Source organism: Saccopteryx bilineata, chromosome 5 (assembly GCF_036850765.1).
Source record: "Saccopteryx bilineata isolate mSacBil1 chromosome 5, mSacBil1_pri_phased_curated, whole genome shotgun sequence".
NCBI classification, from domain to species: domain Eukaryota; kingdom Metazoa; phylum Chordata; class Mammalia; order Chiroptera; family Emballonuridae; genus Saccopteryx; species Saccopteryx bilineata.
This window is the reverse complement of record NC_089494.1, coordinates 210265222-210280737: the sequence shown is the minus strand read 5'-3', so window position 1 is coordinate 210280737 and position 15516 is coordinate 210265222. Positions and strand designations below refer to the sequence as shown.

The 15516-nt window shown below is 34.4% G+C and overlaps 1 protein-coding gene across 5 annotated transcripts in view; it reads right to left on the bottom strand.

The window, feature by feature from the left end:
• The window catches only part of ANKRD17 (ankyrin repeat domain 17), a 181541-nt gene that overhangs the window by 51504 nt on the left and 114521 nt on the right, over positions 1-15516 (bottom strand). For 2 of the 5 annotated variants that reach the window (XM_066232624.1, XM_066232626.1), the window contains exons 12-16: positions 14407-14534; positions 14013-14156; positions 13540-13642; positions 11317-12069; positions 6577-6725 (exon numbers count right to left, since the gene is read on the bottom strand). In XM_066232624.1, coding sequence (XP_066088721.1) covers positions 6577-6725; positions 11317-12069; positions 13540-13642; positions 14013-14156; positions 14407-14534 — 1277 coding nt within the window. The remainder of the gene's footprint in view (positions 1-6576; positions 6726-11316; positions 12070-13539; positions 13643-14012; positions 14157-14406; positions 14535-15516) is intronic. The other 3 variants (XM_066232625.1, XM_066232627.1, XM_066232628.1) reach the window with 3 other exon arrangements.

Below are 15516 nucleotides of genomic sequence, written 5' to 3'. Positions count from 1 at the left end.
TTTAGATAACAAAATCCTGCTCTTCCATTACATCACAGAGCAGTCCTGACGCACAGCTGACTAAAGTCAGTGTAACATTAAGCCTATCTGTCTTAAGTGCTCTCTGTTAGTGTATAGCAGAAAAGTCAACTTTATGAAGCTTATGAGCTTTCTAAAAATCTACTGGGTGTTAAACAGTAATTGGGAAAGTGTTGCCAATCTTAGAGAATGAAGAAACAAAATTTGAAAAAGATAAGCATGAATTAGTTTTTTTTTATCACATTATAAAACATCGTTTCAACTGATGTATTTAGCATTTTTATATCAAAGTATTCTGCTAAGTAGAGTTAATCTTGCTCACTAGGAACTTACTACTTACTAAACAAGGCAAGCTTAAACTCAAACTAAGAGAGAAATATAAACAATGTATTTTAAGAATTGAAGAAACAATATTTAAAACTAAGAAAGGAGGGCTGGTCAAATTCCTTGGGGCAGTTAAGAGTGGATCATTTCACATTGTATTTCTGCATTAAGGAGATAGTATAGCAACTAACATTTTATGACAATCTTTTAAAGACAAGAATGAAAGAATTTTTGAAGTTAAGTTTCCACCCGTCCCATTCCAAATAGAGACCTACTCAATCCAAAAATGATAACGGATATTATCCTGATTTGCAATACATCAAGAAACAAATTAACTAAAGTAGAAGTTTGGGTTAAGATAACAGTAACTGACAAGGTAAAAAAAAAAAAAAAGTATTTTAAATATTGCTTATCTAGTAAATAATGATAATGACTTCCTGGAGGCAAAATACCACAGGAGTTATGTTATATTATACAGGAAAACAAATCACATTCTTTGCCCTATATCTAAGAGAAACTGGAAAAGTAAAAAGATGCCGAGAGCTTTGTTAAGAGTTCATCCAGGTTTATAAATCTAAAGAGAAATGCCATTTTGCCCATTATACCATAAAATATACCATTCTGTACCATAACAGATGTTATAATGATTCTGGCTTATAAAAAATGATAAAATTTTATATAATGTAAAAATATTCTCTAAGTATCAATATGACTATTCCATTTTGTAAGAATGAAAATACAAGAAATCTTAAGACAGATGTAATATTAAATGAAAAGGCAACTTTTAATGATCTGAAATGCAGGTGAAAAAACATTCCTGAATTATCTGTAAAAAAGGAAATATATTTATTATAATGCCTAAAGATTTTGAGAAGTACTAGAATTTAAATTGCTAATTTTTTTAGACCTCCATAACCATCATAATCCTCAACACCTTATTCTCTAATTATGTCAGGGGCACATTTAAAATTAAACATAATAGTACTTTAGGGTATTTAATAAGTAAGATTTATCAGTAAAATAGTAAATAACCTGTTTAATGGCACACATAAGTAGAATGCATGCATTTTAAAATGAAATGCTTTAAATGGCAGCATATTACGTATCACTATTAACTTAATTATGCTTTCTGCTTAATTCCTCTCATTAAATCAATGTGATAAAACTGGTCTCTGTACTGTAAAACCTTCAGGAAAAGAGAAAAATATCCAATGATATTCATACTATTAAAGGTAAAATGTAATTTTACATCCTTTTCATTTCAGTCTTGATATAGGAGTTAAATTTGATGTCTACCCTCTTCAAAAGATAGTAATGATATATGTTAATTACTAAAAACTGGGAAAAAGCAAAATTGCATAAGGAAATATTTTCCCATTTTTGAAATGTACTAGAGCAGCCCTGGCCGGTTGGCTCAGCGGTAGAGCGTCGGCCTAGCGTGCGGAGGACCCGGGTTCGATTCCCGGCCAGGGCACACAGGAGAAGCGCCCATTTGCTTCTCCACCCCTCCGCCGCGCTTTCCTCTCTGTCTCTCTCTTTCCTTCCCGCAGCCAAGGCTCCATTGGAGCAAAGATGGCCCTGGCGCTGGGGATGGCTCTGTGGCCTCTGCCTCAGGCGCTAGAGTGGCTCTGGTCGCCAACATGGCGACGCCCTGGAGGGGCAGAGCATCGCCCCCTGGTGGGCAGAGCGTCGCCCCATGGTGGGCAGAGCGTCGCCCCATGGTGGGCGTGCCGGGTGGATCCCGGTCGGGCGCATGCGGGAGTCTGTCTGACTGTCTCTCCCTGTTTCCAGCTTCAGAAAAATGAAAAAAAAAAAAAAAGAAATGTACTAGAATAAGTTATGCCAAGTTCAAGGAGAGTAAATGCCAAGCAGTTCAGAAATATAGGAAAAAAAAGGGAAAGGGGAGCTGGAACCCAAAGTTTTCTAATCTATGACAGAATAACTGGTTCTTTCTCACTTTTAGTGGCCACTGGAGTTCATCAAAATTTAACACAATTTAAAATACAGAAAATATTTGAGTCAGTGACATTCAACTCTAACCTTTAACCAGATTTACTACTTCATATAAAACTAATGCTTTTTTAAAAATCTCGTACAATTCCTAATTTCTGTATCTAGAGTATCCAGTATAAGTTTTATCATTTAAGTAAAATAAAAATAAGGATTTGAGTGAGCTACAAAAGTTGTAGTAAAACAGTCCCAAATAATTCCTTCAAACTATCATTTATTAATGTTTCCCAAGCTAAATTTTGATTAATGTGGTATTAACCTTAAATTCTGAAAATGTCCAGATGTGATTCAATAAAACCATCACAAGAGGTAAAAAGCCTGTGGCACATACTTGCACACCAAAGGTGATTTCTAGTTATACAACATAAGATTTGAGGAACTTTATAATAAAGAATGTAAACCCTTATCTAAAGCACTCTTCGATGTCCAGAAGTTAATCATGGTAATCCTTGATTAACCTGATAATCCTTGTTAAAACTATTCGTTCCTGAATACAATAATCAATTAAAGGGGTTTATAGTATGACCATTTTAAGAACCATTAGCATTTTTAAAAAGGAGACATATAGATAGGTGCTTTTTAAAAATTAACATCTCTTGGCCCTGGCCGTTTGGCTCAGCGGTAGAGCATCAGCCTGGCGTGCAGAAGTCCCGGGTTCGATTCCCGGCCAGGGCACACAGGAGAAGCGCCCATCTGCTTCTCCACCTCTCCCCCTCTCCTTCCTCTCTCTCTCTTCCCTCCCGCAGCCGAGGCTCCATTGGAGCAAAGATGGCCTGGGCGCTGGGGATGGCTCCTTGGCCTCTGCCCCAGGCACTAGAGTGGCTCTGGTCTCAACAGAGCGATGCCCCAGAGGGGCAGAGCGTCGCCCCTGGTGGGCGTGCCGGGTGGATCCCGGTCGGTCGGGCGCATGCGGGAGTCTGACTGTCTCTCCTGGTTTCCAGCTTCAGAAAAAAAAAAAAAGAAAAATTAACATCTCTTTTGTTCTTCCTTAGATTAAGATCTGATATAAATATGCAGAATGGCCAAAGGAACATACTGAAAAGATGCACAAAGGACGCATGACCTTTTGCCATCATAGGTGGTGGACTCATTTTCTATAATCTAATGTAACATATCAGATTAATGTAATTTAAATTCAATATTCGTACCTAAAACAAAAACTGAAAAAACAGATAGCATAGGAAGTATGCTAGTTAAAAGCACAGATTCTAGAGCCTGAGTTGGCTCTATACCATAAAACAGCTGTTGGGCAAGGTAGTTAGCATCTCCTAAGTCTCACTTTCTTCACATGTAAAATGTGAATAATAACAGTATCTACTGTAGGGGTTGTTATAAAAATTAAATTAAAGAAGTAATAAAGTGTTAAATCTGCATGTCAAGGCTTATTAAATAAACTAATAAAGGATCCAATTATTATAGAATGTTTAATATTTCAAAACAGAGGAGGGATCTTGGTATTAATTTTTTTTCTCATATTACTTGTCTGTTACAAAATACTGTCACATATAAGCCAAAATATTAAGTAAAAATCACAATTTTTGTTTTAAGATCTAGAAAAAAATTTCAAGACAAATTGAGTATAAAAGAATCTTTGTTTTGACCAGTTACAATACATGCTTAGCAGCATAAACATCAGTAAATTAAAAACAAAACAAAAACCTAACATCAAAAATTGAAGAAAAAAAAAGGTAAAAAATTATTTATATAATATATTATATTATGCTTTCCAAGAAAGAAACTTTTGAATGTTTAAGCAATATAGTACACTGCACAAAAAGTAATGTAACTCATCTTAGGCTAACACAACTGAAAAATCTTCATGTGATAAAGACCAGGTAAAGAAGCAAGTAGATTTTAGGGAGCCACAGTCAAATCTTTTTACATAAGCATTTAAAATACAAGTTATTACATTTAAAATATGTTACTTTTTTAAATTAAAAAAGCCATTTAAAAAGTATTTATGTAAACTTCTCAGATTAATTTGTACCACATTGATGACTAGTTGAGTGGTATAGTCAGGAAAAATTTACTGTCACTACTATCATTTCAAATGTAATGAAATCACGATCATCCACGGAGGAACTTTTTCTGTGGATGTTTTATTGAAAAGCATTTTGAAAAAAACTCCTTTTACATTTTAATTAAGTTTTTACTCTTGCTTTATAATAATTAATTCTTGAAAATTAAAAAAACTAAATTATATACTTCTGGTTAAAACATGACAGCCTTGAGCTAAGAAGACTGGAGGAAAATAATGCAATTCAATATCAAGGTTAAACTAAAAAATATTAAATGTAAGCCATGACGTTCATCAAATGAATGCCTCATATTTTTAAAGAAGGCTGAATAGTATGTTCAAGTGTGCCTTTGAAGCCAACCTGACCTACGTTTCACTCCTAGCCCCACCACTTTGTAGCTAAATGAAGTGAATGAAGGTAAAATAAGTAATCTCTCGGTCTCATTTTCATCAGGGAAATGGTTATTTAACAGAAGCTACCTCATCTATGTGGTTTGAAGATAAGATGAGATAACTCCTTGAAAACAGTCACTAATAATATTAAGTGCTCAAAAAAAAAAAGTTAGCGGCCCTGGCCAGTTGGCTCAGTGGTAGAGCGTCGGCCTGGCGTGCAGGAGTCCCAGGTACGATTCCCGGCCAGGGCACACAGGAGAAGCGCCCATCTGCTTCTCCTTCCTCCCCATCTCCTTCCTCTCTGTCTCTCTCTTCCCCTCCAGCAGCCAAAGCTCCACTGGAGCAAGGTTGGCCCGGGCGCTGAGGATGGCTCTGTGGCCTTTGCCTAAGGTGCTAGAATGGCTCTGGTTGCAACAGAGCGATGCCCCAGATGGGCAGAGCATCGCCCCCTGGTGGGCATGCTGGGTGGATCGGGTAGGGCGCATGCGGGAGTCTGTCTGACTGCCTCCCCATTTCCAACTTCAGAAAAATACAGAGAAAAAAAAAAAAGCACATATAATGCAATAAACATTTGTGAAGCAAGTAACAATGAAAATAAAATTCTTTTTACACAGTATTACCAAGACACATTTCAATGACAGGCTGTATTTTAAAAGGTTAAGAGCATATATTTTTACGGTCCAACAGCAACACTAGACACACACACACACACACACACACACACACACACACACTTCCTGAAATTCAAGTTAATAAAGAATTGATCATTTACAAAAGTTTAATAATGTACACGCCCACACACACACCCGGTCAATGTACAAAACTAAATAAACTGTAAACATTTCTCAGTCCTGAAGAAAGCCCGCCTATACCCTTACCTAGTTCAACTTTTTTTTTTTTTTTGTGACAGGGACAGAGAGAGAGAGAGAGACAGACAGACAGGAAGGGAGAGAGATGAGAAGCATCAATTCTTCATTGCAGCACCTTAGTTGTTCATTGATTGGTTTCTCATATGTGCCTTGACCGCGGGCCTTCAGCAGACCGAATGACCCCTTGCTCGAGCCAGTGACCCTGCACTCAAGCTGGTGAGCTTTGCTCAAACCAGATGAGCCCGTGCTCAAGCTGGCAACCGTAGGAGTTTCAAACCTGGGTCCTCCGCGACCCAGTCCCATGCTCTATCCACTACACAGCCACCACCTGGTCAGGCTCACCTATCTTCTAAGCTAGGTTTTTTAGGATTTCTTTAAGAGAAAACATAAGCTATCCTCTCCTCCCCAACCTCACTTTGCCCTGAGATTTCACGGAAAACATTTTGTTTTTTTATGAACTGGGTTTTTTGTTATTATTATTTTTTTCTTAACAGTGTTTAACAGACACAAACACAAAGACTCAGTACATATGTCAGTCAGCAAGATCAGAATTTTCAAAGATGATATAAATACAATTGAGTATATATAATAATACAATGGAACAATCTTTTCTTTTACATGCAACACATCATTAATTTTAAAGTGTATCTTTTAAGATTAAAAGAAAATACACACAAATCTTATTTCTTCTTATATCTTCTTCTAAAGTTTTTTAAAAAAAGATTATTTAATGACCTTGGAAACCAGACCATCATATAATTATTAGTAATACTACGTCTTTGGTATGGTATTTTATTTTTTAAAACGTGGATTGCAATTTACTTACAATCGTGGCTTAGATCTTTGCCCGAAGACAAAGCAGTGTAAAATGATTCAGGTCATTAATTCTTGTTTTTAAAAACATAATTGATGCTAAAACCTATCACTCCTGAATGTGAAACTTACCTGTGCATCAATATCAATGGCGGGGTAGATAGGAAGCATGCCTGAAGGAGAGACGATGGGACTTGGACTTGGAGTCTGAGGCTGGGAAATGGAAGCAGCGATACTGTGGGTGGGAGTGTTTGACATTGCAGATGTTCTTCCACTGACTGCTGTTAAACAAAATGACTGCACTTAATAAGGATGAAACATTGTTAGGTAACAGTAAGAAATAATTATTAGAAAATATTTGAAGACTTTAAAAAACAAAAAATGTCTACAGGTAGACTACCACAGCACTAGTAACTCATTTTTCTGGTTATTTCTGACTTTAGATAATAGTCCAAAATAGTAATGTATATTGAGAGTAACTTATTTCCTAACAAATAATGCATCTAAAAAATACATTCCACTCTTATAATTGTATGTAATCGCAAAACCTTAATTTAAAATAACTGAAAACAAAAATATTTTTACGACTTAAAATTAAATATAAATGCAATGGACAAGCTGTCCATTATATCTTCTTATTTAAAAAAAAGAAAAAAATAGTCATGTTCAGAAGGAGAAAATGTGATTTTTTTTTAACTCCCAGTTTCACACCTTATATTCTAAAACTAATATAAGTAATATCACTGTTTGAGGAGAACCTTGCTATCCAATCATTTAAAAACACTTCCTACAATTTAGCTAATAGCAGACAGGGGGATAGTTACAGTCTGAATTGTAGTCCTCAATATGACAGCATAGTCAAATACAAAAATTTGATTCTCACACAAAAATACATTTTCTCACATGTAGAAGTATTCTGAGGGGAGTAAAATGTCCACCAAGCAATCCAGCATTCACACTGACATATGAGGACAAAATCAAAAGGTCAGAGTAGAAAGAAATGTATGCACTCAATTATCCTTCAAATACAGATTACTGTTAGTTCTTCTAAGTATAATTTTACCATTATATTATTTTCACAAAAATGTACAAATTAAGAATGGACTACTCAGTTCAGTACTTGATGTGGGAGAACTCCAAGGTGGTGGTAGTTGAGGGTACTTTATTCCCTCATTGACTCACTTCTGGAATTGATTGATACATGAACACCAATCCTTTTTTTTTCCCAGATTAAAAATGCTATAGAACTAAAGTCTGGGCATTAATCTTTGAACAGTCTACAGAAATGAAGATGTGTATTACCAATGTAGTTATTAACTACATTAGACAGAAAACAATCATGATTCACAACTGGATCTGAAACCAGGCAAAAAAGGTTATAATCCTGCCAAGAACAAAACTAGAATTGGTCTTGTAACAATAATAAACATGATTATCAATTAAGAAATCTATTTTACATGAAATCCTTAGTTCAGGCACAAACATACACTATACATTATAGCAACACACATTCTATAATAATACATTTTAAATCCACTTAAAAGCCAAATGAAAAACAAAGAAGGAAACAAAACAAAATAAAACAAAACACAAGACACTGTTTGAATCCTTGCTGAATCAGATCAATAGAAAAGGGTTTATGTTAATATATTAAATTGATCATCTAATGACCTTGATATTATTATTCCATATTGATAGCCTGTATACTAATTTTAAAAATTAAGATAATTTAAATGTATACATTCAACTTACAAATTTCAAAAGTATAAAATTTATAACTCTTAATACAGATTCCATATTCTCCTTTATATGGATTGATTTTTCTAGCTTAAACCAAATGACCAACCTGTCCAAAAAACTGATTTTTATTTGTTATTAAGCAAAAAAGAAATTAAGCTTTATTATTAAATGACTAAAATATAATTTACATTTCAAACGGAATATGTTCTTTTAAAGAACATACTAAAATTAGTTTTATTTTTTGTCAAATTGATTGTTCTTATGACCTCATGTAAAAAGAGATAGGAACAATCAATTCCCTCATTTCATTTCTTTGAGGTACCTAAAAAATTGATTTACTAAAACTAAATAACTGCCTGTCACTCATCCATTCTCTATAGTTAAAATTAATAATTATAAATATGTAGGTATCATCCATTCTCTATAGTTAAAATTAATAATTATAAATATGTAGGTATGTGAAGGAACTCTGGTACAGATCTTTACATGTGATACTTCATTTGGGTTTTGATTTTAGACAGGGAGAACCAGATGCTCAGAAGTTTTAACATTAAGAAAGGAATGAGGGAACCTGAGAGCACAGCATTAAGACTTGTTAAACAGAGAACTGATTTTGCTTTACCAAATACATAGAACAAGGAAGACAGATTATGGCCAGCCAAGTACTAGAGAAAAAGACACTGAAACCTTTTAAGAATAGTCTAATAAACTGGAACTAGGGGGTAAAAAACAGTTTATGCTGAAAGAGAAAGGATGACACAGCCTAATGAGGTTGTAAGATATTAAAAAAAAAAAACTCAAAGAAAGAAACAAAAATGGTCATTACTCAACTGAAAGAACAAGAACTACCACAGAAGTTCAAAGAAAGGTTGCAGAAGTGAGTTCATGAATATACATGCATGCCACACGCACATGCATGATGACAGAATAGGTTGCAGGTAGATAGCTGCATTTTTTAAAATCCTGTTCTTCCTTCTGGCCATCTCTCCTATCCCTATGTAAATGAGAATAGAGAGGAATTTTCATCATATGACAAATATTTGTCATATTTCCTGAAAAGTTATGTGCTTTAAAAAAATTTCTGTATGAAAACACCTCAAATACATGGGCAGAATTTAATGTTCTTGCTTGGTAAATGAATCAACAGAAAGACTACTTTATAAACCTCTAATATTTCTAACTTCTGATCAACAAATACGTTACAACTAACTGAAAAGTCATTGTTGTGAACTATGCCCCCAAAATATTAAATATCCTTTGGTATGGAATGTTCATTCTTCATTTAATTTGATAAATAACACTTAACTCTATATATTCTTTGGTAGATCAACTGATAAAAGAGAACACCACTATGGTCTATCTAGATCAGGGGTAGTCAACCTTTTTATACCTACCATCCACTTTTGTATCTCTGTTAGTAGTAAAATTTTCTAACCGTCCACCGGTTCCACAGTAATGGTGATTTATAAAGTAGGGAAGTAACTTTACTTTATAAAATTTATAAAGCAGAGTTACAGCAAGTTAAAGCATATAATAATAATTACTTACCAAGTAACTTTATGTCGGAATATCACTAAGTTTGACAGAATAAATCTTTCTAAAACAACTTACTATAGTTAAATCTATCTTTTTATTTATACTTTGGTTGCTCCGCTACCGCCCACCATGAAAGCTGGAATGCCCACTAGTGGGCAGTAGGGACCAGGTTGACTACCACTGATCTAGATCAATGGCCATGGAAGTAATTAACATAGAATTTTGGCTACTATGCTCCAATTTTCATAAGCTAGCTAACTCTTAAACTGTATTCCAAAGTATTACAACCAGCTAATAGTGATCAGTAGTAATTTTTAAGTCTATAGAAACATTTTATAGATACTTATCAATGAGAATTTCTACAGTTCTTACTATAGATTAATAGCATTTTCCCCCAAGGTAGTTACAGTATTCATTAAGATTAGCAGAGACTTTCACTTCAAATATTATTATTAAGGCGATATTTAAAGGGGACTGGGAAACTTTAGAGTAATTTGTAAGTATAAAAAAATCTCTCATTAGCTGGTTTCTTATTTTCTGAATGTTAAATATGACAACACTACACAATTTAGTTTATTCTCTTAAAAGCTGAATTTTAAATCACATATAATCTCATAATCCGTAATGCTACTAAACAGTTTTAAAATAGAAAAAAAATTCAGACATCTTTTAAAGTATAGACCAAAGAGTAAAAATAGAAAACTATTTACTCCCTTTGTTTTTCCATTTTCCTTCTTCAAATTTTCTTTTTCTGTAGTTTTTTTTAAAGAAAACTATCTTTCTCATTATAACAGTCTTATGTCTTATAATCCTGTAAAATGTCATTGCACTACTTTGTTACAGAATTTATGAAAAAATAAGTACCCAAAACTAAAACCATATAACAACCTTCAAATATATTTCTTATTGCCAATGAAACTAATTATAATGGAATAAAATTTCTCTGACTACACATTTAAAGAATTTACGATACTGTAGGGGACCACACCTTCCCATAATACAATTAGAAAGAACTACACATTAACATTCACAGGAGATAAAATCACTGACATATAGTATAATCAAACCCTATTTGGTTTGGTACTTTATTACTGTTGTAAAGGTGCTTAAATTAGTTTTTTTAATATCCATCAGGTTTGAAGTCTGATCCATTCGGATATAGTATTTCTGTTCATAAATAAGCTTCCTGATGTCCCACTAAATTTTGCATTTCAACTTCTATGGATTTCCCAGCTTATTGGTGTGAATACAGAAGCAAAAAAGACAAAATTCACTCCTAGTATTCTGAACTTAAAGAGAAAAAACAAAAATAAAAATAAAAAATCAAACATCAACCTCACTACCGAAAAACCTAGATTCCCAGCCTACTCAGCTAAGCCAGAAAGCTTCAGTCATTTGTATTGAATGAGCTAATCTTTCATTTGACCTGTATCCTTCTGAGAACTTCTGAGACTGAACTAATATTTCTAAAGATATACATGGGTCAGGAGTCCAAAAATAGTTCTCAACTTGGGAAATGGCAAAAATTTTGGCACATTCTTACTCGCCTTAAGCATATCATATTTTTGATACCTGCTCATAACAATATAAACCCACCTGCCATGATGTCATCCAGCGTGTCATTGAGGGTCTGAGCAGGGCTGGCTACCATTAACCCTTGTTGTGTTTCTGTCAGAATTCCTTGCCCCAGCCCTGCCAACTGTGCTTGGCCCAGTACTGGCTGTCCAACTATCACTCCTTGCAGTTCTGTAAGGTTTGCGATGGACCCTGGAGGCAAGGGACCTGCCGCCAGAGGCAAAGCTTGAGGCATGGCCAGAGGCTGGATTGGTGCAAAACCCATCTGAGCAGCAGTCTGCTGGGGTTCATCTTTAAGCAAAATGGGATCCACTTGTTGTAATCGTGCATAGTCTCCTTCGGAAAGCTGTTCTCCAACCCCAACAGGAGTTAATAGTCCCAGATGTTGGCAAGATTGTTGCTGCTGTTGCTGAAGTTGAATTCTTTGAGCTTTAACCTCTAGATACTGCTTTTTTAGCTGCTGTTGAGTTTTCAGTTGTAACTCTCGCTCTACTTTCTGTAGTTCCTCCAAAATCTTTTGTTTCTTCTGAATTTGTTCCTCCCTTGTTTTGTTCAGCTCCTCGATCTTCTCCTTGGTAAGTTGATCAGCGTGAGCCAGTTCCAAGGACTGCAGCTGTGCATTCTTTTCTATGGCTTCTTTTATCCTCTGTTCCAGTTCTGTTAACTTTCCCTGAGCCTCTTCTACAATGCTCTCTGGAGACTGATTGGTGATGTAACCCTGTACATCCTGGCTGTTTGCTGGCAAATGGCTGCTGGACTTTTGTTTAGAAGCAGCTGTGTGAAAAAGAAACCCCCTCAGAAGTGCACATGAATGGCATCCTCATTACAGAGTTACTGTTGGGAGGTTTAGTGCCAACAGTTATGCACCAAGTTATCATAGCCATAGAAGGTGAAAATGCACTGTTTTAAGGAGTTAAAAACAAATTCACCTTCTTTATCATAAATATAAAATGTATGTATTTTATGTGCATAGTTATCTCTGAGAAATTAATTTCAGAATTTTTAAAGTATCACATGGCTAAAATTAGACAATAATGGGATGCAGGTTTGTGATATCTAAGAGGTGCAATTAAAGTATAATCTAAGGCTATGTGTAATCTGGTCATAATGATGTAAAAACTTATCAAAAAATAAAAATAATAATGCTAAATTATTATTAAGATGTAGGGAAAACTTAGACCTCTAAGCCAGGTTTTTCCACATTTTAATAGTTTGTAAGTTTTAAACACACACACATACATACAAAGAGTACCCAAACCACTGAAAAGGACCAGGAAATTAGAATCCAACTAAAATATGTCTTTGTTGGGGCCTACCATCTTCAAGACTGATAAAGGCTAAGATATAAATTCACATATTCACACAGCTACCTGGCCAGCAGAGAACTGGGATTCAGTTTCCCTGGAAGAAAAGAAGTTGGACTACACCATCCACTGAATCTTCTGATAGCCAGATGAAAAAACAGATCTGGCTGGAGGTACAGCAATCACTTTCTTGCTATACCAACTGAAAAAGGTGCCAAGGCTCTGACTGGTAGTAGTGATTGAAAAGAGCTGGTAGAAATACTTAGTATTCTTGTTGTTAAAATAATATAAGTAGCCAAAAACCAAAAAAATTAAAACCACATTGGTTCTTCAGGTAAAACGTTTTAAAAAGAAAAACTGATTCAAACTGGTAGCTGTAATGTTTGGGACATAACTTATGAGCATGCATGGTGTGACATCCACAAGTCAAATATGGACTTCAGAATTCTAGAGGAACAGACAAGCACATCTGCAGTAACTTTAAATTATTGGTTTAGAAAAGGTATCCCAGATAGAAAATACATATTATACCAGTTACTATAAAATGTATTTTAATTTTAATCTAATTTGTTCATTTTATACCTCATATCACTACAGAAATTTAATTTACAAAAAAATTACCTGCCTACATACACACCCAGCCTAACATTTTAACATGAATAGAAATGACTATTTAGAGGAAATCATGGCTAATCAGAATTTCAAAGATGAGCATCTGAATTTCTTTTACTAATATTTCTAATTCAAGCACTAGTTAGTACTATTAACTACCTTCTCTCCCAATAACATGCTTTTTCATTGGTAAAAAAAATCTTTAATTATGCCAACTTAATAGAATTCAATTTTTGTGGAAAAACAATTTTAAATGGCTAGGTTTTTGTAATCTTATCATTTTTACTTGAACAACATGTTAGAAACAGTCTTTAGAAGTGTAACTGACCTTTATTCCTGATGGGAAGCGTAGTGGCAACATTGGCAGGTGGTTTATCAGGCTCCTGAGGTGGGACAACCATGGGCAGTGCTTGAACTGGTACACGAGGCGCCTAAAACAAAGGAAAGGAATTGTAGTTCTGCTTTTCCTACACACTCCATTATATAACATGCTTTATATGAAGAGTAAATTACAGACTTATTTAAAATATTCTTAACATAGCCTTACTCTCAATGACATATTTATTTAAAATTTGTTGGAACCAATTATTTTCCATGACATTTTTATAGCCTTTGAATTCAATTGGTTATTCTGACCTTAAGAGAGCAAAGCCCTATCAATCTAGAATCTGAATATTATACCAGATGTTCCTTAAACACATCTACAAAGGGAAATACATATCATAACAACAACAAAACAATCTAATTTACACTGAAACTGAGCAAAGGGGAAATATATAGTGTTTTAGTTTTTAATCTTACCCTGTTTAAGTCGTGGGATGGGGGGGTTAACTGAGTGACATCTGGTGGAGGGGCTGACAGCAAGTTATTAGGGTAGTCCAAAAGATAGCAGACGACACTGGTATGGCCACCTTTTGCTGCTTCTATCAACATAGTTGAGCCATCCTAAAAAAGTGGATATGAAAGAAAAAAAATTTTTTAAGTAAGTTGATTTTACAGAACTATTAAGAAAGATAATGCCAATAGGCCCAGACACATAAAAATCATAGGTTCGGTTAAGAACGCTTTCCTCTAATAAACCAGTAGACAATAAATACACTTAGAATGCCATTATAAAGGAAAGTTGTACAAGACATTTTCTAATACACAAGAGTGAAGAATCCACAGTGTTACCTGAAACATTGGAGCTACGTACTTTTAAACGATGCGTAGGATCTGCCCCATGAGCCAAAAGTAGTTCCACCACGGCCAAATGACCCCCTGCACAAGCCAGGGACAGTACAGTATGGTCGTTGTTAGCTGTAGTTCTATTCACATTTGCTCCTGAAACAGACAAGGTAAGAAAAATCATGTTATTAGAGTGCAGTTTCTTTTATTATGGTAAATTTCAAAATCATAAAGAACAGTATAATAAAACCTTACAAAGCCATTACTCAATTTCAAAGACTATAAATAAACAGCCAATCTCATTTCACATAAACCCACATCAATTCTCCTCTCTCATCTTGAATTCTTCTATAGCAAATCCTAGACAAACGTGATATAATTTCATCTATAAATATTTCAGCATATGCCAGTAAAAGATAAGGGTAAAAGAATACACAAGTAATGTAATCACTGTCTTTAAAAAGTAAAATGTAAAATTTTATCTACATTATAAGTTATTCAGCAGAAAAGAGGAATAAAACCAATGAAAATAAACTACAATACTCCCCATGGGCTAACTATGTAGGGAATGAACACAGAATACAAAGTGATGGTATCATCCTTTTTTAATGGGAATACCTGAGAATAAAATGAGTATTTGTTGTGCATATAAAGCACTGTACTAAGCAATGTGGAAAATGAAAATAATATAGCAAGAAGAAATTGGAATCAGATTCATTAAAATTACCAAAGAAGAAAGAGTATAGTGATTATGTAAATAATTGCATTGTTGAAAATACTATGGTATAAACATATATTCTAAGTGTTCAAACTGCCCAAAATGACTTAATCAAATAAGATATTTCTGATTTATTTTCTTTACCTATAAACAACTACAAACTGGTCAGAAGAAAATGGCATACACTGCCTTTCTAATTGTTCATAGTCTTTCTAAATACTGTCTTGCTTAACAATGAATGGCATAAACATAAATATCGATTTCAAGATATATATATTATTACATGAACAGAAGTTATCTAAACCCTCACAGTTCTATACAGAGAAATTTTTCTATATAAAAGTGTTTCTTGACAAAGGTGGAACTCAGTATGACAATTCTTCTGTTTATCAACTACCCACCCAAGAAATCTCAGTACAT